The 22,180-nt window shown below is 45.7% G+C and overlaps 1 protein-coding gene across 18 annotated transcripts in view; it reads right to left on the reverse strand.

Moving 5' to 3' along the window:
* The window catches only part of PLEKHA7 (pleckstrin homology domain containing A7), a 213,554-nt gene that overhangs the window by 66,488 nt on the left and 124,886 nt on the right, over nucleotides 1-22,180 (reverse strand). For 17 of the 18 annotated variants that reach the window (XR_009345313.1, XM_059137273.1, XM_059137261.1 and 14 more), the window contains 5 exons: nucleotides 21,859-21,942; nucleotides 8,946-9,057; nucleotides 8,061-8,165; nucleotides 5,340-5,412; nucleotides 3,842-3,942 (listed from right to left, as the gene is read on the reverse strand). Coding sequence is in view for 17 of the 18 variants with exons in the window: in XM_059137273.1 (XP_058993256.1) it covers nucleotides 3,842-3,942; nucleotides 5,340-5,412; nucleotides 8,061-8,165; nucleotides 8,946-9,057; nucleotides 21,859-21,942 (475 nt within the window). In the remaining variant the exon portion in view is untranslated. Of the gene's footprint in view, nucleotides 1-3,841; nucleotides 3,943-5,339; nucleotides 5,413-8,060; nucleotides 8,166-8,945; nucleotides 9,058-9,851; nucleotides 10,057-21,858; nucleotides 21,943-22,180 lie in introns of those variants that run through there. The other variant, XM_059137307.1, reaches the window with a different exon arrangement.

Consider the following 22,180-nt stretch of genomic DNA (forward strand, 5'->3'; position numbering starts at 1 on the left):
CGCAGAGTCTGCAGGCTGAAGCAGGTATAACCAATACCTAGAGAGCACTCACCCTGCAGACACTGTTCTGGCAGAAAGTTAGTTACCAACAGGAGGGATGACAACAGCCAAGACAGAAGTGTAGATGGTAGACAAAACTGAAATGGGAGAGGAATAGGGCAGCTCTTCCCCATTCTCTTCTTACCTCCTAATAACCTCCATGCTGATGGAGAGTCTAGAATATGAGCCCTGTGAAGGCAAGGACCTTACCTTCTCACTGTTGTGTCCCCAGAATCTGTGTCCTACCAAGTAGAACAATGGAGCACATTGAAAGTTTGCTGAATATAAGTAAGTGAAAAACCACATGTCTCGGCGGGCCTTCAGAAAAAATCTAAAGCAGCAGTCTTAATTTTTCTTTTTTGTGGGGGGCATAAACCCTTTGGACGGTTTCGTAAATCCTAAGAACTCTTCTTAGAATGTTTCTATGAATGCAAATAAAATAAAGGAAATTTGTTGTACTGAAATATAGCTACCAAAACTTTCTTAAATGTGGCATAATGATATGGGTGGTTCTTTAATAAATCATTACATAAGAAATGTAGTAATAATAGGGGTACCTGGGTGGCTCAGTGGGTTAAGCCTCTGCCTTCGGCTCAGGTCATGATCAAGCCCCGCATAGGGCTCTCTGATCAGTAGGGAGCCTGCTTCCCCTGCTCTCTGCCTGCCTCTCTGCCTACTTGTGGTCTCTCTCTCTCTCTGTGTCAAATAAATAAATAAAATCTTAAAAAAAAAAAAAGGAAAAGAAATGTAGTAATAATTATTGTAATTTCAAAGTGGTGATGAGCATAATCCTATTTCAAGATATTTACAATAGTCATAATGTGTTATGAAGAGCTTTCTGGTTTCTACCGGTGACCAAGGCACAGGTGCTACAGATACCTGTTTTCCCCTGCTCTCCTAATCAAAGGAAACATTCCAGGTTAAAAAATGTAAAGAAGTGATTCATCCATGGACACTGTAGAGCTCAGGTCAGGAACATTTGGTCTTAAGCCAGAAGAGCAGTTCAAAGGAGGCCAGTAAGGGCTTTTTTCCCCATTAAGGATCCTTGAACCCTTTCCTGCATGGAGATGTTTTTTGCTTTAGATCCTGGATCTAAGGGGCAAGCTTGCTCAGAGATGACCAGCAGGCCAAGGACAGCTGTGCGTCCAGCAGGAGCTCTTTGGGGAGGCACCCAGATGAGCCAGCAGAGCAAAAAAGGCCTGGTGGTCAGGGCATTGTAGAAAGCCTTCTAGACGCTACCAAGAGCCCTGCTTTGCCCTCCTACAGAGCTGTCTGTGTCTCAGGATCCATCTAGCACCAGCTGGTAAGGCACAGGGGCTGCCAGGCTGCACGCACAATTGAAAAGGAAAGACAAAGAAGGGACCAAATAACCTTTCAGGCTGTTCCTATCTACGACCACAGATCCTGTCAACAGTCTCAGGTAAGGTGTCCTTAGCAACAGTCAGAGAATTTCAGCTCTGGACATAATGAAGAGTTGACATCAGAAGCAGGCATAAGGCCCAGGACACTAAACATTGTGCATTCCTCAGTGTGCCCAAGAACATAGATACTGAACTACCCAAGGGTCCCACTCACTGGTCCTGAAAAGAACCACGCTGCAACCCAAGGGAAAGGGAACTCTTCCACTATCAGGAAACCACAGCTGGTTCTGTGGAGAACCAGCAGGACACCACTCGACCTGCCTGCAGCAGCTTCTGTCTGTTCTCAAACCCTAAAGACCCCCCACAGGGATTCCCCACATACATGCATGCCTTCTGTCTCTCAGACAAAAAAATTAGCTAAGGACACTCTTACTGAAGTCCTTCTAAGAAAAATTTTTTCAAAAAGAAAAGAGTCTATGACACATAAAAGATGTTTTTCTAAATCTGTTTTCACACCTCCCCAGTGAAGTGTTAAGATGAAATATATATAGTTACAGTCAGTTACTGTGACCATATTTCAAATGCTGTCCCTGAAAATTACATACAACATTATCCCAACTGTTTGCCCAGTAGCAACACTGAACCCTAGAAAGGAAGGTGTTCTGAGGAAGACTTTTAGGCTGCAAAAGAGCAATCTGGAACCCACTGAACACAATGTTTTCAGAGCCATCAATCAGCAGGAGAGGCCTCTGAATGATTAAATAAAAGAGTATTCCTAAAATGATAACAATAGACATTCATTCAAATCACTTCCTACCTCCTGCAGTGTGCATGCAAGAGGTGACCAAAATAAGATGTGGAAGAAAAGTAGAGAGGAAGAAAAAGAAATTGTCCTCCCTCCCTGAATGCAACTGTAAGAGGACATAATTCACATTCAAGTTCTGTCACCACCATCTTCCAGCTTTGTAACTTTGAGCAAGTCTCTTAAGTACTCTAATCCTCATGTTCTTAATCTATAGAACAAACTTCGTAACACTGACCTTACAACATTGGCTCTCCACAGCCTTACATGAGCTTACGTGGATGGAAGAACTTCTCTGGTCATTAACAATTTTACAAATATAAGGCATGCAACAAGAAATAGGGAAGGATCCCAGAATCTTCAACCAACAGCAACTCTGCAGTCATCGGGGCTTGTGACAGCCAAGGGAAAGAGAGGGACAGTTCAAACCTGGCAAAGAACAAAGCTAAATCATCAGTCCAGAAGGAAAGGTAGAGGGTGAGACTACTTTCCAAACACCACCCCCACAATGGACTCAAGATCAAGATGCTGACGCAGACCCTGTGGATACCAACGCTCTCTTTAACCCTCACAGAGAATTCTGGGTGTTTTATCTTGTGCTTTTCCATGATCCTTTAGCTCTCTATGGCTGGCAAACTTGACTTCTGTTCAACCTCTGCTTTAGTACCTAATGTCCGGTACTTAGCTTACACCCTCAACATATGAACAGCTAAGCCACATGAGTAGTGGAAGCAGGGGCCCCTTCCCCCACTTGAAATGCGCTCGCTTCATTGCCTTGTATCCTGAGCAATGTGAGAGGGCGTTCCCCTGTGGTTACTGGCACCAAGAGCTGCTTACTTCAATGCTGAGACTTGCACTCAACTGCCAATTAAATAGAACTTCAACTCACCCTATCCTTACCATCCCTAGGAGACCCAAAAAACAGCAGAAAGGAAGGAATGCATGGAAGTAACCAGACGAGGTGGCCTCAGGATTCCCCAAGTTTGGGCCTGACCGTCACCTTCCTGGAGCCTCCACACCCAGCTCTGAAGAGGCCAGAGGGCATCAAAGGACCACCATCAGTCATCACAGCCACACTCGCTTGACATGTGACCAACCAGAAAGTAGAAAAGGGGTTTTACTCTTGGAGGGATTTCCGTGGGAATCTTTAGTGATCCAGAAAACAGATCAAATTTGATTCTATTTGCTTTTCAAAAAGAAAAACGAAGCAGACAAACTTGAAAAGCTCTTCAGCGTGAGCTTCTAACCCTCGATGTAAGTTTTCTTAACAGAATTGCTATAAATCCATGATTAGTAACCGTCACTTACTGCAAGTGATGGACACTAATTAGACCGGCTGATTGCAGTGATTAGAAGGCATGAGGGGGACTAGGGATCACAGGACTAGTAGAGATAGGAAAGACGGTCTGAACACTTGAGCAAAGCTGAGGGACTCAGAAGCTCAGATACAAATGAAAGTACTTCTGATGTGGTATTATCATTTAAAGAATTTACAACATTGTTAACATGCACCTGAAATACACTAGCTTCTTAAATTCCCCCCACTCCCCACATAAAACAACTGCTTTTATGAGGACATTTTTAGGAACATAGAGTTTGTTAGGATGGAGCTGCAACCCTGGAGGGGAGGGGGCAGTACCTTAAAGGAATACTTGCGACTTATGCGGTCCTCAGGGGCTACAGGCGAAATCACATAGCTGGGCAGAGGTATGCTCCCAAGGACCGCTTCTTCTCGGCTGTCTTTGAATGGAAAAAACGCATCAGAATCACCTTCTGTGGCCCCTTTCCTGGGTTGGGCCATCCCACTGCCCCCGTTCAAGACCCCTTATAGCTCCCTAGGACTACTGTCATCACTGATCGTCCATTCAGGTGCTCCCTGGGGACCTTGCGGTTAATGCAGGAATGACACAGGTGAGTCAGACAGGGTCAGACACAGGCACGGAGACATGCTCAGTGTAACCTGTGAACTCCTAAAACAGGGCAGTATGCCGAGTACTGTGGGAACACAGAGGCAGAAGTGGCACACAGTCTGAGGAGGTGGAGAAGGCTTTGGAAGGAGATAACTAAAGTGTTTTAAAGGATGGGGAAGAGCATTCTGGGAAGAGCAAACCTCATAGGCAAAGTTAGAGCATGTGCAAAATAGCCTACCTTCTACATCTAGTCTCCTCCTCCTCCAAACTATCTTCATCACAGAGGTAACTTCCTAATGACAGCGTTGATCCTGCTGCTCTCCTACTCAAAGACACTTGCTGACTGCCCACCGGATGCAAAACGCAGTTCAACTTACTCTACCTACTGGCACAACCCCCTTGCATTTTGGCCCTTACCCACTTCCTGAGCCATCTTTCTACCATGTCCTGCATGCAAGACTCACTTTGGCCTCACAGGTCTGTCCTTCCACTTTCTTCTGCTTCCAGAACTTTATTCAAGTTGCTTCCTCTGCTTGAAATTCCCATCTGGCCCCATACACAGGCAAAGCTCTACCTACATTTATAAGCCCAACTCAAATCCCATTGAGAAGCCTCCCCCAATTCTCCAACATGGAATTAATTTATTGCTCCCTCTGAATTGCTTAAGCACACTGAATGTCCTCTACGGCACCTAACACAGCCTAGTCTGTCTTATAAGAAAACTCTCTCTTCCTCCACATTTTGAGTCTTACCTCTTTCTCACTATTGCACAGCCCTAACTCTTTGTACTGGCATTCCAAAAATGTACATGTGGCCAACCCAATTCACAAGTCGGTTCATCCAATATTACAGGGGATAGATCCAGACAACAAGTTATAAAATACAGTGATTTATCTGTACTTCCCACCTCTCCAGATGGTGTCGAAGGTATGCCTGTGTTCCAAATGGGGTAGAAGCTGAGACAACTCCAGACTTGGAGAGCCTAAGTAGCAGATAAGCTGGATTCTATTTATTTTAACTCAACAAGTGGCACTTCAAGTACAAGGACTGGTAAAAATGAAGTCACCAGCCATTCACATATGTAAAAGTGAACACTTTAGCAAGTAAACAGGTTATAAACTAGCTTGGGCCACTGGTCCAGTCACTGGATTTGAGAATATAACCCCTGTATCACCTCACCATCCCCTCCCGCACAAAGAGCCCTTGATGTCCTGAGCCTCAGCTCACCTTTATAGTAAAACAAGCAATAATCAGCCAGCACAAACCACCTCCTTTTCCATAGTCTCATTCCAGAACTGTCCTGCAAAGCAAAGAAAACTAATCAGACAATATCTGAGCATACTCTTCCCCCTTTCCAATCATGCAAGGCGTGATGTTAGAACCAAGACTTACCCATAGCCACTCGTTCTTTCAATAAATTAATGAATTAATAAGTTTACCACATGATCATTTTTTAATAGAACTTTAAAATTTAGATTCAATGATGGTTTGTCCCCAGGAAGTTTTGTGTGCTTCCTGGAAACAGATTAATGTGAATATCTTCCTTTTAGAAAGGAAGATGTGAATTCAAAAAATACAGTTCTTCCATTAAGAAAGAAATCCGTTTTTAACAAAAAGGAAGCTATTTATTTATTTATTTAGCTATTCTGGAAAATATCTTCTCTTTTGCTGAAGAGAAAATTGATTTACACAGAATGGATTTTCCTTTCATTCAGTGTAAAGAGACTTGGATTGTCTTGCTATCAATTGCCTCATAACATGAATTTGTCTTTATGCATCTAAAATGTAAATCAAGACATTCATTAAAAATATTTTAGGTGATTGTAAATGCTCTAAAAAAAAAAAATAATAAGGTCAGGGTAGGAAAATAGTAGGGCTGTAGGGTCATTTTTCTCCCAAACCTAGGAAAATTCCAGAGTTGCCTTTAGCTGTTAAAACTGTTTTCCTGGGCACCTGGGTGGCTCAGTTGGTTAAATGTCTCAGGTCATGATCCCATCAAGTCCCACATCGGGCTCCCCGCTCAGCGGGAAATCTGCTTCTTACTCTCTCTCTGCCTGCTGCTCTGCCTACCTGTGCTCTCTCTCTCTCTGTCAAATAAAATCTTTAAAAAAAAAAAAAAAGTTTTCCTTCTGCAAATTTTTCGACAAGTTTAAATTTAAAAAAATAACAGTTGTGTTAGTCTCTAAATCTAAGCACAGCATGAAGTTTTGTTCACTCTCCACTTACTAAAGTGCTAAAAACAAATTTAACTTGCTGAGTTCATGCATCTCTTGGCTTTATCTTCTGCTCTGACCAGATGATCTCTAATATCTTGGCATATTGCTTTGTTTGGAAAACTCCTCTCCATCCTTTCACACTTAGTGCAAATGTCACTTCCTCTGGGAAGCCTTTCAGGACTCCCCAAGCACAGCTACATTCTCTGTGTTGTGTGTCCACAGCACTCCACACAGGCCTCTTACAGTTACTGGGCTGGGCAGTGGGGCTGGGGAGAATTACTTACAGCCCCTTCCTTCTCCCTCCACATATCAAAGGAGCATACTTTTGTTTAATGGGGACGGGGATGCAAGTGGAAAAGTCAGAAGGTTATTCAGGCAAAGAGTTGGGCAGAGAGGCAAGGAAAGAGACACAGCTGTGAGGGAAGCAGAGTCACTGAGAGAGATGCCAGCACTGTGTCTGACAGAGAAGGTTAGCTATGGAAGCTGCCTTGGGGAGTCTGATGGGAAAGAGATTTCGAGGGGACTTCCAGGAACCTCTTCCATGTAGTGCACAATATAATGCCCTCTTCTATCTTCCCTCAAAGCATTTGGTAAAAATTAACATCATAGCTCTTGGAGTTTGTGTTTTTTGGATGGTATGATATGTGAGAGACGATGAGGGCAACGAGAGGACATGTGAGAGATGTGTCTGTTTCCCCAGGAAACTGAGTTCCTCAATGGCAGGAACCACATGTTATTCAGCTCTTTATCCATGCTGTGGAAGCAGTTAGAACATGGCAGGCAGGGGCGCCTGGGTGGCACAGTCAGTTAAGTGTCCAATTTTTGTTTCCAGCTCAGGTCATGATTTCAGGATTGTGGGATCAAGGCCCATGTTGGGCTTTGCATTCAGTGCAGAGCCTACATAAGATTTTCCTGTCTCTTCCCCTGCCCCTCCCTGCTGCATGCGCTCTCTCTCCCTCTCCCGAAAACAAATAAATCTTTGAAGGGATCTTAAAAAAAAACAAACAAACAAAAGAACCTGGCAGGCACTTGGTAAACAAATAGGCAGAAGGACGAATGGATGGATGGCAAGGAGAGAAGGAAGGAGAAAAAAGGGACATGCTCTCTGGCCCTGGGAACTCACAGTCTATTTGTGGCCAGAGGACACGAGACAGAACAATTGGTAGCCAGTATTAGAGATGCATGATAGCCTCAGGGGAGCTGACAGGGCTTCATGAGTGGAGGGATGTAGGAAAAGAAAGAGCTGTTTCTAACCAGGGTACCTAGGAGAACGGTGATATCATCACTAAAAAGAGAGGTAAGGGGTGAGGAGGCAATGAGCTGAGTTTGGCTGATTCGGAATCCAAGGTGCTAGGGGAGCTAGACATGTGTGCTAGACCAGGGGAGAGGAAAAGAGGATTTTTCAGCCAAATGATAGCAAAGGCTCTTTAACATCAAGAGGCCAAGTGCTGGCCAGGGACTTGTGGTAAGGATGAATTCACACTGACCCACCCAGTGAGTGCCTGGGTCCCAGGGCAGCCAATAGTACTGGGAACCCAAGGGGTCAAGTAGGTTTGGGGAGGGAAGCTATTGCCACTGAGCACTCATAAAAATGGACAACACATCTCCCTCAGACAAAGCCAGGAACAGAGAGCTTATTAAGAGTCTGTTCTCAGCTCCCAGGGGCCAGGGTAAGGACGGAGATCAGCTAGAGCCACCCCCCTCCCCCACCCTCCCTTCCCAGTCTCCTCACCTGCTTGTGCAGCCATCCCCTCACCACCACCGGAACATTGGGGTTCCTCCGAATGGCCTGGTCCCTCTTCCCAAAGCTGTGGACTTTATTGCTGGACTTCATGATCTAGGAAGAAGCAGACTCAAATTCTAGCAGCACTTAGGGGACTTTGGGAGTCACAAAAAGCACCTACACGATAGGAGAGCTGTAGGCTCCTCTGCCTTACTCTGAGTAGCAGTGCCCTTTGATGAAAAGAATAGCAAGGAGACCAGAATAGGTGGGCACAAGGCCACAGCATTTTAATTAAAAGGTGAATCCAAGGCCTAGCAGACTTCCCGTCCAGGTCACAGAGAGAGAAAAACAAAAACAAAACAACAACAACAAAACTTAAAGGGATTTTTCAATGAACTTTCACCAGCAGCTGTTGACCTTCATATGTCCTAGTCTTTCTGGAGCAAAGCTACTTTTCCATCATAGATTTTGCCAATTTCCAGCTATTCACCATCCTACCTGGGTTCAGTCCTCAGCGCTCACCCCTTCTCTGCGATGCTCGTTCTTTTCCCTGCTCCTCAGTCAATGGTCCCACATCTCACCTTTCCTCAGGCCCACCGGCCACAAATCCCACCAGGCAGTCTCATAACACACCTGTGAACAAAGGTGTGGCCCTCCCAAGACAAGTCAGGAAAATGAAGAAGGCATCCAAGGACTCAGATGTCAGTCCCAGTTCTGCCAGAAATCACCTGTTTTCTTGGACAAGTGACATAACCCCAGCTGGTCTCCCTTCCTGATCTGACCTCTGGGGAAGATACCTCTTACATGCCTCCCTCACAAAACAATGGTGGCAGTCGATGGGCACCTGCACAATATTAAAGGGTGGAAGGAAGGAGTGAGTGGCCAGGAGCTCACCTTGGGACCAGGCTTGGCCTCCACGGTGGACGTGGTTCCAGCTGTGGACGTCTCACTGACCATGCTGGACGGCCTTTGGTTTCTCTCTTGCTTTGACATATGTGGATGTGGCCTGTGGGAAGACATGGGAGAGTCCAGTAAGTGCCAGGCGCAGTGGAAGTAGAACCTGAGATTTGCTCCAAACTAGAACTGGTTCATGTGCCATGACTGATCTTTTGGAGAATACCAGATTCCAGACTATACCAGAGGACCACAAAGTCCGCCTGCTTCAGGGACTCAAGAAGATCACACATAGCTGGACACACCTTCATGGCTGACACCCCACAAAGGGGCCAAGGCCATCAATCCTGCCTGCTGTCCTAAGGTCCCTACATTTAATCTCTTAATGGGGTATCTGTGGCAACTGCCCAATCAGATGTGCACACACAGCTGTGCCACTCTTCACATGAGAGAAACCCATACTCGTTACACACACACACACACACACACACTCACTCACATATACCCCTCCATTTTTCTGGCTCCCAAAAGAAACTGCTTATAATTAGTAATAAGAAATCACTTGCGCACACATCCACACCCCCAGATACACACAGAGAATCGCTTACATAAATGCCAGTGGGGCTTGCCTCCCAAAATAGATTACTCAACAAAGAACCCTATTCTAGGAACACTCCTTTGCCCCAAAATAGAACCATTAGAGATATTAACCCCTTGTGCCATGCCTGGGAGCAGGAAGCAATGAAACATGCCTGGGACCCTAGTGGAGAGTCCCTCTGCGCATCCCCAACAGCACCCAGAGACACCATGCTTCCCGTCAAGAAGGTCTGCCTGCCCTGAGAGAGCCAGAACTCTGGGAACATCTCAGTAGGACACTCAAGAGACACTGCAGAGAACCCTTCTCACCTGCCTCCACACAGCCCCAGCATTCGGCAGTCTTTCCAAGCCCGGATCGCAATGAGTGCCTCCAACAAATTCAGTGCCTATGCCTGAACAGCTTGATGCCTGATTCCAGACTCTACTAACTCCAGGATCAGTAAGCTTTCCTCCAAGTGTAAGTCTCCTCGTTCTGTGGCTGGGTTCCCTGATGGGCAACACGATCCAGGCAGCGGCAATATACTGAGGCTCTCTGCCTGAGGAGAGGCGGAAATCGGATTTGGAGGCCTGGGCCAGGAGCCTGAAAAGAGGGAGCATCCAGACAAGACCCAACAAGGAAGCAGCACTCTGGGTGTCCATTCGCCAGGCTCACTTTTACAGAGGTGCCACGAGGAAAAATGCTAGTTTCCACCTTGGAAATAGGCAGTTTCCTTCAAAACCACTTCTGCACAAAAGATATGGGATCCTTCTTACGCCCCAAGACAGAGCCCCGACACCCGGCACCATGACTTCTTCACAGAAGTAGCCGTGACCACCGTGCTCTCTGAGCTGCACCAACAGCAGGACCACTGCAGTGGGACCAGCTTTCCGAGAGGCTGAGCTCTACCGGATGCTTGGCAGCTGGAAGTGCAAGTCCCACCAGGCAGAAAGATCACTGGCTCCTTATCAGCTCAGGCACTCACTCCAGATTCCCCACCCCCGGCCTCCATCCCAGCCAGACTTTTGTTACTGCTCCCCACTCAGAGAATGTCACAGCACTCAGCCCTCTCACTGTTGGCAGAGGCTGCATGCAGCAGAAAGATAATCGCCAAGAGCGGGGTGAGAAAGGCCCTGAGAGGCTGCCTTGTCCAGCCCCTGCCTCCAGGCACAACTATGCCCAAAACGTCCGCCTGAAACCTAGTCTTGCCTGACGTTCAGATTTCCAGAGGTTGAGACAAGGATGAGTTCTCAGGTATGGCGGCTGTAGCTCTATGCCAAAATTAAGGACACAAAGTCTAACAATAATAGAGGTTTGTTTGGGATTTATCAAGTTGAAATTGCTCCCGTTTAAGACACAGAGGATTATTATAGAATATTTGGAAAATATTTTTTAAAAAGCTAAAAGGAAAAAAAATTATCATAGTCTTGCTACCCAAAGGAAAATCATTTTTAACACTTGGTACATATCCTTCCATTCTTCTTTATATGTCTGGTTTTGGGGGTGGGGGAAAAGAGTGCTTTTTTGTTTTTATATAATTGTTATGATACTATGTTTATGATTTTGCATTTTGATTCTTTAAACTTATTATAAATTAAACATTTTCTCTATTATTTTCAACACATCAACATCATCTTATTTCTTTACTTTTAGCTAGCCAAGCGCCGCAATAACCACATCATTTTAAATAACCACATCACATTCCATCAACTGACTATACTATTTCTCCTCTGTGGGACAAAGAAAGGCTATTTGGATAGATGTGTGACTGGCCTGGAAGGGCCTGGAAGGTCCAGTTTCAACCCCTACCGCATAGTACCTGACTTGGCTCTCTGAAAGAACAAGGTGCACTCAGCCCAGTGACAAGATCGGCCTTCAGAGGATGCTCTCTACATCTCCTTAATCACAGTAATGAACTCCCATGTCTCCCAAGGGTAAATATGACTTTGGGACATAACTAGTTATCTGGAACTACAACTAGTTTAAAAAACAAAGCAAAACAAAACACGTGGTAGCCATGCTTGGAATACCACTGGGTACCCCCCAAAAAAGGATATAAAAAAAGTCTCAGGGTACCTGGGAGGCTCAATCAGTAAAGCATCCATCCAACTCTTGATTTCAGCTCAGGTCATGACCTCAGGGTCCCAAGACTGAGCCCCATGTCAGGCTCTGCACTGAGCACGAAGCCTGCTTAAGAATCTCTCTCTCTCTCCATCTGCCCTTCCACTTACCCCCAACCTAAAAAAAAAAAAAAAACAAAAAACAAAAAAAAGAGCCTCAAAAACAATTTTCCCACTTGGCTGAAAAGCTGGCTTGGATGGAAAGTTCTGGAGGCTGTTTACCTTGTGTTTTGAACAACAGGACTATCAATGGTGTTATATATTTATATAGCCTCCCGAAGTGAGACAATACTGAAAGAATCACCTTTCAGTGAACACAGGTGTGTTCCCCACTTAAGAGCCTAGTGGGGCAGAGACTGACTCTGTCTTCAACTCCTCAGACTCAAGGTCCATCCTCTCCTGAGGGAGAGGAACCTGCGCCCCTGAGCTGAGTATCTGTGAAAGGTGGTTCAGTGAACAGCATGCCCTCAAGCACATGAGTCACACAGCTCCCAGGTGATGAGACCAAGACACCTGCACACGCTATGGGAAGGCAGACTCTTGGTGTCATTAAATAAAATCTATTAACTTAAAAGCCTGTTTGCCAGGTTTCTGGATTCCCAAAGTACAGTGGGACGATTTGAACAAAGACGTCTCTTTCCTTGGCTTGGGCTACATGAATGCTGATTATTTTGCTGGAGGGATGTGGGCTGAAGTTCAAAACAGTGAGCTAGAGTTTTAACTCAACTGCCTCCCAACTGAAATGAACAAAAGAAGTTAGAACTAGATAAAACTCAGTCTGGAGATGCCCAGTAGCAAAGTGATTTCATCCTACTCTAAACTTCCTGAAAGATGTGTCAAGTGAGCCTGGACAGAAAATCATTTTCTCTGTCCCTCAGTTTCCTCCTCTATAAAAGGAACTGCTTCTGCTACCTACTTACCCAGGACCAAATGCATACAACACTGACAATGTGGTTAAGAGGGAGGTTATAAATTCAGAAGTCATTTTTTTCTGTTGGGTCTGAATTGAGCTGAGTTTGGTTACTAGGATCCCCAGATGCCTCCCGGTAACATCATGAACAAGAGTAAGCTGTAGTGGGATCACGGCAACACCCTTCCCTACCCTATCGCTGTCTTAGTAGGTAGGTCACCAAGCCAAGAACCAGCAAACCTTAGGATCGGTACACAAGGTCAAGCAAGCAGAGGTACTGGACTGGACTTATCCAGCACCTACTATGTGCTAGGCACTCTGCCTGCATTATCTCCCTTAACCCTGGAGAGCCAGCTTTACCATATCCATTTTGTAGATAAGAAAACTAAGGCTAAGTGAGATGAATGACTTGTCCAGAATAGAAGTTGGACTCCAGCACCTGGCTTCTGCCATAGAATCATCATCCCAAGGCAAGTCTCAATGTGTGACAGAAGCAGGCTGTTGATGCTCTTCTCAGTCCCAACCCCCCTCTCCAAACCAAGAGGATCCTAGGGTGGTGGAAAGACCAGGAGCCTGGAATAACCAGGTTTCAACAAAACTCTACAGTTTAGTCACTCCTCCACAAGTCACATTATTTACATCATTTCTTTGGGCCTCGGTATCTATTTCTGCAAAACGGGATGAAAACTACTTTCACCTCAAAAATGGTTGTGTGGATTCTAATGACCTTTTGAAAACCATGACACATTACACTAAATGAAAAGCTCTGTTGTGGCTGTTCCCAGTGGAGACCCCAGAATTTAAATCTCAGATACACTCTATTTTTACTTCCAAGGCACTTCTCTCCCAGAAAGCTCAAGGTGCCAAACAATTAGCTTCTAAACAAATCATTTCCTAGAAACACCCCTATAAGCACCTTATCTAGGTGGGGCTCCTTTAAACTGTAATAAACCTGTGGCTGGGGGACCGGACTCCTATTCTTTCCCCAGGAGGTTAGAAAGCTATGGGGAATTGGGACTGCCCTATTGAGAAGCCATCATTAGATGTCACTTGTATCCCATCAATTCCTAGAAAAATAGGCCCCCAAATTAATTCCCTGTCCTCAAGGATTCTACACAGAGAGCTCAGCCTGAATTAACGCTACAAGAGGAGGGTGTATGAAAAGAGGCACACTCGCTCACAACCAGCACATTTTTTAAAGTGCTCACACCCACCACCTAAGGGGTTTGGGAAAAGCAATGCACAAAGAAAAGCAGGAATAAAATAAAGTTCTTGTCCCAAGCAGGCAGACACCTCCACACCCCCTCTTCTCAGAGAAAGAGACACACACAGACAGACCGCCAACGCTCACTGTATACTCCCAGCACCCCAGGGGAGGCTGTCTGACACAGGTTTTCATTCAGCAAGTATGGCCTTGTTACTCAACTGTGGCTTTCTGTGCTCCTTCCCCTCTCCCCTCAACTCCTCTCTGGAACACAGGCTCCAGTTCCTCATCCCACCCCAAACCAGGAGCTGGAAACCAGCCTGAAGAACACCCCTCACCTGGCATGAAGTCCAGTGAGCCCCCAAACCCAAGCATTGCTCTGAACTCAGCCTAAGTCCTGCTCAGCCATATGACCTTGGACCAGTTTCTTCCGCTGTATGCTGTCCATGCCCAGTGCCTCAGTCTGTGCAGGGAAAGAACCAGACCTTGACCTCTACTGTTCCTCCCACCTCTGCTTTGCTACTACAGAGATGCTAAACAGGAGCCATTGGCCAGCCCACCTCTTACCTCTCAGACCCGCCCCATCCACCCCCCCTTACCAGGCAGCCACTCCCGCACTAGAAAACACCTTTCTAATGGAGATTGAGGGGTGGGGGGAGAAGGCGCGCTTCTCAGACCAAGGAGGTAAAACAGGAAGACCAGAGGGGTAGTCCCAGGAAGAAACAAAATGACAGCAAGCAGCAGCTTCCCTTCCAGAGCAGAGCCGCCACTGCAGCATCTTCCCCCATACACAGAGCCCGAAACGTGACTACTGCATGGCAGCGACCGCACCCCCAGTGCTGGTGCCCTTGGAGACATCAACGCCAGAGCCAGGTCAACACTAGCGCCACCTCTTCCCTACCTGTGACCATCACAAACGTCGTCTCCTAGACCAGGAAGGAAAACTGAACAGTCAAGTTTCTGCATCTGCTTGCCAGATGTTTCCATTCTTCCTCGTTTTTTTCTGCTGCCATGGCAACCAAATGCAACAGGCAAAGCTAGCCCAAGCTTGCCAGGCTGGAGAGACAAGGTGCTGGTTCTATCAGCAGTGCAGTCTGGGCTCAGCAGAGGAGCCACAGGACAGACCCAGAGTTGGCCTGGACCCCCACCCTCATCCTGTGCTCTTCACCTCTCATGCAAATTCTTACCAACTTGTAACGGCAGGAGGAGCAGCAGCCAGCCCCTGGTTTCCCAGCAGCAGGGGACAGCCCAACCCCAGGCCCATACTCTGCATAGGCCTTGGAGAGTCAGGCCCTGCCTCTACACAAGGAAGAAGTCAAAGGTCAGGAAGGTACCTCTTACCTTCAGCAAAGTATGGTTTAAAGTGGTGTCCTCCAAATACCACTCGTGACATTTCAGGCCATTCCGACTTACAGTTCTTTTCCAGACATGCCAATGAGAAAATGGGGCTGCTCAGACTCCAGTGGAAGGAACAAGCTAGCCTCACGAGGAAGCCAAGAGAGGCAAGCCAAGAAAGGGTCCCCTCCAGGTTAAGGAATCTAGGACATCGGGGTACCTTCCACCTGGCTCCTGAGCAGAGCAGCAGGCTTCTGAACTGCCAGAGCACATACTCTCAGCGAGGCCCCACCTCAACATCAACTGCTTGACAGAGCCTGGGGAGCCGTGTACACAGCCTGCTGTCAATCAGCCGCCAGCGTCACCGCTCCGGCATGCTCTTCTCTGCTCTTCCCAGAGAGCTGCGGAGGCGTCTGTCAGGAGCTTCCTGGACAGCCGGCTCAGAGGAGCAAAAGCTCCTGTGCATGGCCCCAACCCTCAGAACCATAGCCTGGGAGTCCCTTGGGCCACTGTTCTCTCTTTCATTAGGGCCCTATGTGTGGTCCGTTAAGCCACAAAGCCAAACCACAAGCTCCCAATTCAAGCAAGTCATAGAGAATCAGGAAAAGAGGCTGAAAAAGAAAAGCTGGAATGACCCCATCACTGGAAATGAGGCCCTATAGAAAAGCTCGAGAACATCTTCTGGAGACAAGACTAATAAGGAGGCTTTGGCTTGGCATCTTTCACACAAGAATTAAGTTATTAGATCAAACCTCATTACTGCAGATACAATAAAAATCTCTAGCCTACTTAGTTGGCACAGTAACACCTATGCCAAGGAAGAGGATTGTCTCTCAAAGACCAGTCTGATGAGAGGCAGTATTAGGGGCCAGACTATCTGGATTCAAATCCTGTCACTTACTAGCTGTGTGACTTTTGGCAAGTCTCTTTACCTCTCTGTGCCTCAGTATCCATGATCATAATGGTATCTTCCTCATAAGCCTGCTGTGGAAATTAAGTTAATAAATGTAATCCCTGGGGTGCCCGGGTGGCTCAGTAGGTTAAATGTCTAACTTCAGCTGAGGTCATGATCCTGGGGTCCCAGGATCGAGCCCCATGTTAGGCTCCCTGCTCAGCGGGGACTCTGTTTCTCTCTCTCCCTCTGCCCCTCACCCTCTGCTCATGCTCACTCTCTCTCAAATAAATAAAATCTTTAAAAAAATAAATAAATGTAAACCACTTAGAAAAGTACCTGGTAATAAATAGTAAGGGCTCTAAATGTTCACTATAAAAATAATAACAATATTACTATTAATGGAAAAAGCCAACTCTTACTCTAGGAGGTAGATTACTTCTTGTAATGTTAAAGATGAAATTCTAGATCCCAAAACAAGGGATGTCAGGAAATTTCTTTCCAAGAAAATTATGAACTGAGCTAAATTTGCCAGCCTAGACCTTTTACTCATTGACCTGATGTCTGCCTTGGCGGCCACTCAATAAATATATCCCACTTCTGCCCGCCAGCCCTTCTTATAGACTTACAGCACATCCTCCTTCATCTTCTCTCCTGCAGACTGAACGTGAAGGGACAGTGTTTCTAGACCCCTCACCTTAATGGTCCCCCTCCCAGGGCAATCTAAGTTGTTCAATATCCCTCTTGAAACTTAGCACCCAGCTCAAAGTGGGGCTTGGCATGTCCTTGGTGCTCCATAAACTTGGAATGAATGAATGAAGTAGTCCACAAACACCATGATATACCAGAACTATTATCCTCCTTTCTCTACATATTGTACTTTTATTAATGCAGCCTGAATTTATATTAGCTTGCTTATTTATTTATTTTTATTTGGCAGACAGAGATCACAAATAGGCAGAGAAGCAGGCAGAGAGAGAGGGGGAAGCAGGCTCCCCGCTGAGCAGAAAGCCCAATGCGGGGCTCGATCCCACGACCCCGGGATCATGACCTGAGCTGAAGGCAGAGGCCTGACCCACTGAGCCACCCAGGCGCCCCTTATATTAGCTCTTCTAAGTGGGATTTCCACAGCCTGTTGGCTTGGGTATACAGAAGTGTCCCCTGGGGAACAAGGCTGTAGGACCTGTTGACTGATACCCACCTTGCCTTGACGGTTCCGACAAAGAGCAAGATCATGTAAAAGAAAAGGCGAAATGAGAAATCAAACTCTCTAATCATGCAGCAAGAGAAGCTTGTCAGTGATGGACTCAAAAGGTCCTACCTTCTTTAATAAATCTGGACTGTGGATTATTAAGTATAGTCATTAAGGATAGTGCTGGCCAACAAATATTTTGGATAGCTTTCCCAGGTGGATGGTAGAAATGCACCTCCCTGGCCTGGTGAAGTTAGGGGAGGTCATCTGACTTGCTTTAGTCAATGAAGTTTAAGTGAAAGAGCAGTTTACAATTCAAGTTCCTTTTTTCTTGACGTTGGCCATCCTGGAGGCACAGAGATGGAGCATCCTTCAATAAAAATGACAGAATAAAATCCCTTAGGTGACCCATGATGGACATGGAGCAAGTAAGAAATAGGGGCGCCTGGGTGGCTCAGTTGGTTAACATCTGACTCTCGATTTCAGCTCAAGTCACGTTCTCAGGGCAATGAGACTGAGTGCCGCATCAGGCTCCACACTTAGCAGAGTCTGCTTCTCTCCCTCTTCCTGCCCCTCCCTCTCTCTCTCAAATAAATAAATAAATAAATTTTTTAAAGTGAGAAACAAACCTTAATTCTTTCATGTCACTTAGATTTTATTTGTTGTTTTTACCATAGCAGACACTAGCCTATCCTGGCTGATTCTGTATTACTGGTGCTCATGTCCTCTGGACCCACTGATCATAGCTTTCACATTATTTCTCTTCTCCATGCTTCCAATTTGTAAGGTGGGAAGTCATCTTTGACTTACACCAAGGGGCTCAAGTAAGTCCCACCTGCCAGCAGTGGGGTAGATGAGTTATCCATCCACAAAGTAATACTCTCAAGGAAACCACCATGAGACCAGTTGGGTTTCCTACCCCCCCCCCCCACCAGCACACACACACACAAGAAGGAGCCCAAAATTATTTGACTAAAATCCATCTAAGATTATTACCACAGCCCAGAGAATGATGGGTGTCTGGAGGAGATGTAAGGATGAAAGGAAGAATCTAGGGGTAATTTAGTAAGGATGGAAATACAAGTTGTCTAAATCAGTGGTTTTTAAATGTCTACCTGAATTAGAACCACCTGAAGCCTTTCAAATACATGCTATTACGTGCTAGCTCCCGAGTCTCTGATTAGTACATCTGGGATAGGGCTCAAAAATTTGCAGCTCCAGGGCGCCTGGGTGGCTCAGTGGATTAAGCCGCTGCCTTTGGCTCAGGTCATGATCTCAGGGTCCTGGGATCGAGTCCCGCATTGGGCTCTCTGCTCAGCAGGGAGCCTGCTTCCCTTCCTCTCTCTCTGCCTACTTGTGATCTCTGTCAAATAAATAAATCTCTCTCTGTCAAATAAATAAGTAGAATCTTTAAAAAAAAAAAAATTTGCAGCTCCAAAGTGTTCCCAGGTGATGCTGGTTCAGAGACCACACTGAAAACCACTGCTACGGAAGGATTCACGTCAAGAACCTCAGGTAGAGGCTCTAGCAAGAGGAGTCCATGTGGCCTCAACAGATAGTCCTTAGAGAAGAAAAAGAAAAGAGCCAGTTTTCCACCCACCCCTGATGTTAATCTGAGAGCTGATGTGTAAAGCACACATGAATGGCTATCTTGATCTTTTTCCCTCACCACATAACACACCACACAACAAAATTAAGCTCCTCTAAGGGAACAAAACAGGAATCTTATTTGTTGTCACTTTTCTTTTTAAGATTTTATTTATTTATTTATTTATTTGAAACAGAGAGAGTGAGAAAGTACACAGAGGGAGAGTGGGAGGGAGAAGGAGACCCCCGCTGAGCAGGGAGCCCCATGTGGGACTCGATCCCAGGAACCTGAGATCATGACCCAAGCCAAAGGCAGACACTTAACTAACTGAGCCCCCCAGGCACCTCTTGTTGATACATTTTTTAAAAACTGGGTTTCTATCAGGTGAAATCATGCTGAACTCCCCCTCCAGAGCTCCACCAGGGGTAACTCTGGGTGTATTTCAAAAGGAAACAATTTAGATAACTGGCCGAAACTCCCTCTCCAACCTTATCTCTTCCCTCCCCTTTGCAAACCTCAAACCTCAGCTACAAGTCAGTCCCCCTCTTGCCCTCTGATCCCACCAAGGCTGTTCACACTTCCTTCAGCTGTGAATGATTGGCGCATGCACGTGCACACTTATCTTTACTTATCTAAATCCCCCCTTCCTCCAATTTAGGGCCAGACACTTCCCCATCACAGCCAATCAATTACCAAGTCCTGTCAATTTTACCTCCCAAGTCCAGTTTTACCTCCAGAGTCCATCTGGTGTGTCTCATTTTTTCATTCTCATTCACTTGGTATAGCTCTACGCTCTTTCCCGTCTAGGTCACTGCCCAGGTTGGGGCACTGTGACTGGACAGGTCTCAGTTGAAACAGCGTCCCTTCCCAGGATGGAGAGGCCTCTTACAATCCCTAAGCCAAGTTAGAACCCTCTTTTACCAACTCCCATCGAACCCTATGTTTTTTCCACCGAGAACATTTACCACATTTGTGACCTCTTGTTTATTTATCTCCCCTACTCTACCACCTTCTCTTCACTACCACTCTACTACTTTTCACAGACAGGACATTTGTCTTGCACGCTGTTGTAACGGCAAACTCTCTGGCACAGTCCCTGACGCAATATGAGCACTTTGTAAGTATTTAATGAGTAAACCAAGGGATCACCAGCTCAGTCCACAGGAATCCTCCCTTCCTCTCAATGCCTAAAGCACGTTTTCCCTGCTTCAAGGATGGTCTGGTCACCCAGACCCTGCACCCACCACCTGAGACAAGCAAGCAGTCCTTATGACATCCAGAAAAGTGACCCTTGAAAAAAAAGTGTTTTTCTTGGAAACTGGATGGAATGGAGATTAGCTACAGAGATATTTTGGGAGGATAAAAGAGGCTACCTTCTCAGAAGTGGCCAAGGACAAAATCTTAACAGTGAGGAAAAGGAGGGGTGTATAAGACAAGGGTGTTTAGTGATGAGAAGTCTGCATTTCTCTAGAAGCTTTTATTAAAGTTGGTAACTTCCCAAACTATGTGTTCTAATGGATTCTCCATACAGACCTTTAAAAATGACAGGCAGCCATTTCTCTAGGATGCCTTAGGAAGGGGACTGAACTCACTGACCTCCCAAGAGCTTCTAACCTTCAGGAATTCTTTAAACATGCTCATACCAAGCTGGAATGTGGAGAATCCACATTCTGGCTCTGTCTTTCCATAGCAGTTCTGTCTCAATGTAGAAGACAAGACGATCTTTACCTCCCATCCACTTTCTAATAGTACTGACACTTTCGAAGTCAGACCCCATGACCCATGGGCCAGGAGAATCCAAAGAATTTAGCAAGTAGCCAATCACTAGTGGCAAGGGTTAGCCCTGACTAAGAGATCAAGCGGGGGTGCCATCCTGACTTTTTCTACTTCCAGCCATGCAACTTTGAACAAGTGACCCTACTTCTTTGAGTCTTGGTGTCTTCATCTCTAAAACAGTGATGACGGTCTACTTCTCAGGATTGTTGTGTTATATGTAAACCCCCAGCACAGAGTAAACAGGCAAGGAATATCAGTATCATCGTTATACATTTCTAGTTTTAAAAGTTCTCTAAGGTAATGATTCTAAACTGAAAATACTGTAGGAACAAAATGATGTTTGGAATTTGCTTCAGAATAATCTAGGTGGTGAGGGGGAAGGTACAGATGAAATAAAATCAGGTATATTTTTGAAATTATTAAAGATGAGAGTTGAATACACTAGACTTACTACTTTATCTTTCTACTTTTGTATATAGGTTTGAAATTTTCCATAATAGAAAGTTTAAAAGTATAAGTACTGAGGGAGAGAAATACTATAAAAATATAAATCTTTTATTTTCAGATCATATTCGGTCTAGATGATTGAACAGAAAAATGATACGAAGGAGAGAAAAAGCCAACATCTCTATTCATTTCTCAAACAGAACTATTTATTTACTTCAAACAGAACTGTCTCAGACGAGCAGGAGGAAGCAGAGCCACTTGCATACCTTTCTCTGCCTTTGTGTTTGGGAGAAGAACATACCCTGCTTGGGCTGTAGATGCATTTTTAAATAGATAAGCCCTGGGTGGTGGAACCTACCTCTGAGCACCCCAGGGGACCTGCTGAAATCAGACTGAGGAGCAAGAAAGTCCCCACAATGGAAAAAACAAGCAGAAAGAACTCCAGGTGCCACAGCCCTCCTCCCTTCGAAGCCCTGGCCTTAGACTCTTATTCGAGGTTTCCTTGAAAGGCTGGTTCAGTTTGGTGTGATTGAAGGCCATTTCGCTCCAGATGAGTGGGTCCTCTTAGAGCACAGCTAGTGTGTTAGATGATACTTAAGGAGGGTGGGGGTCGTTCAGGGGACAGGGTGTTTGCAAGAGGCTCTGACAGTACCAGTCATGGCACAAACCTGGGTCATCTCCACACTTCCACATCTTCCCACTGAGAGAAGTCTGGAGATTGAAAAACAAAATTCTTGCATTCCACTTTGAATCGACCATCCCACTCCAAGTCCCTCTATCTGGGACAGAAAATAGTCCAACAAGCTCTGTTTTGAGCCAATGCCTTTAAGCTCCCAAACTCTGCCTGGAAAAGGAGAATATATAGAAGTACTTACTCTTCTTGAAGAATAAATTCGCTATTTTCTGGTGAAAACTGCCCACTCACAGGATGCCTGAATGCTGTGGTCTGTTGGTTATGGCTAAAGAGAAAGAAAAAGAGATAATGAATGAGAAGTCATGGGAATGGGAAGGCTTGCAGACACAACAACAGATCAGTAATGTCTGAGGACCCCTGATCAGCACAGATTCCTCCCAGGGTGAGAGAGTGGGTCTTTCTTCAAAGATGCACTTCATATGTCAAGACCCAGTTGCACTGGAAAACAAAAACTTTCAGCTCAGGTGCCCAAGCCCACCTAAGACACAGGGATTTTAATTCTA

This window comes from Mustela lutreola, chromosome 1 (assembly GCF_030435805.1).
Source record: "Mustela lutreola isolate mMusLut2 chromosome 1, mMusLut2.pri, whole genome shotgun sequence".
In the NCBI taxonomy this organism is placed as follows: Eukaryota; Metazoa; Chordata; class Mammalia; order Carnivora; family Mustelidae; genus Mustela; species Mustela lutreola.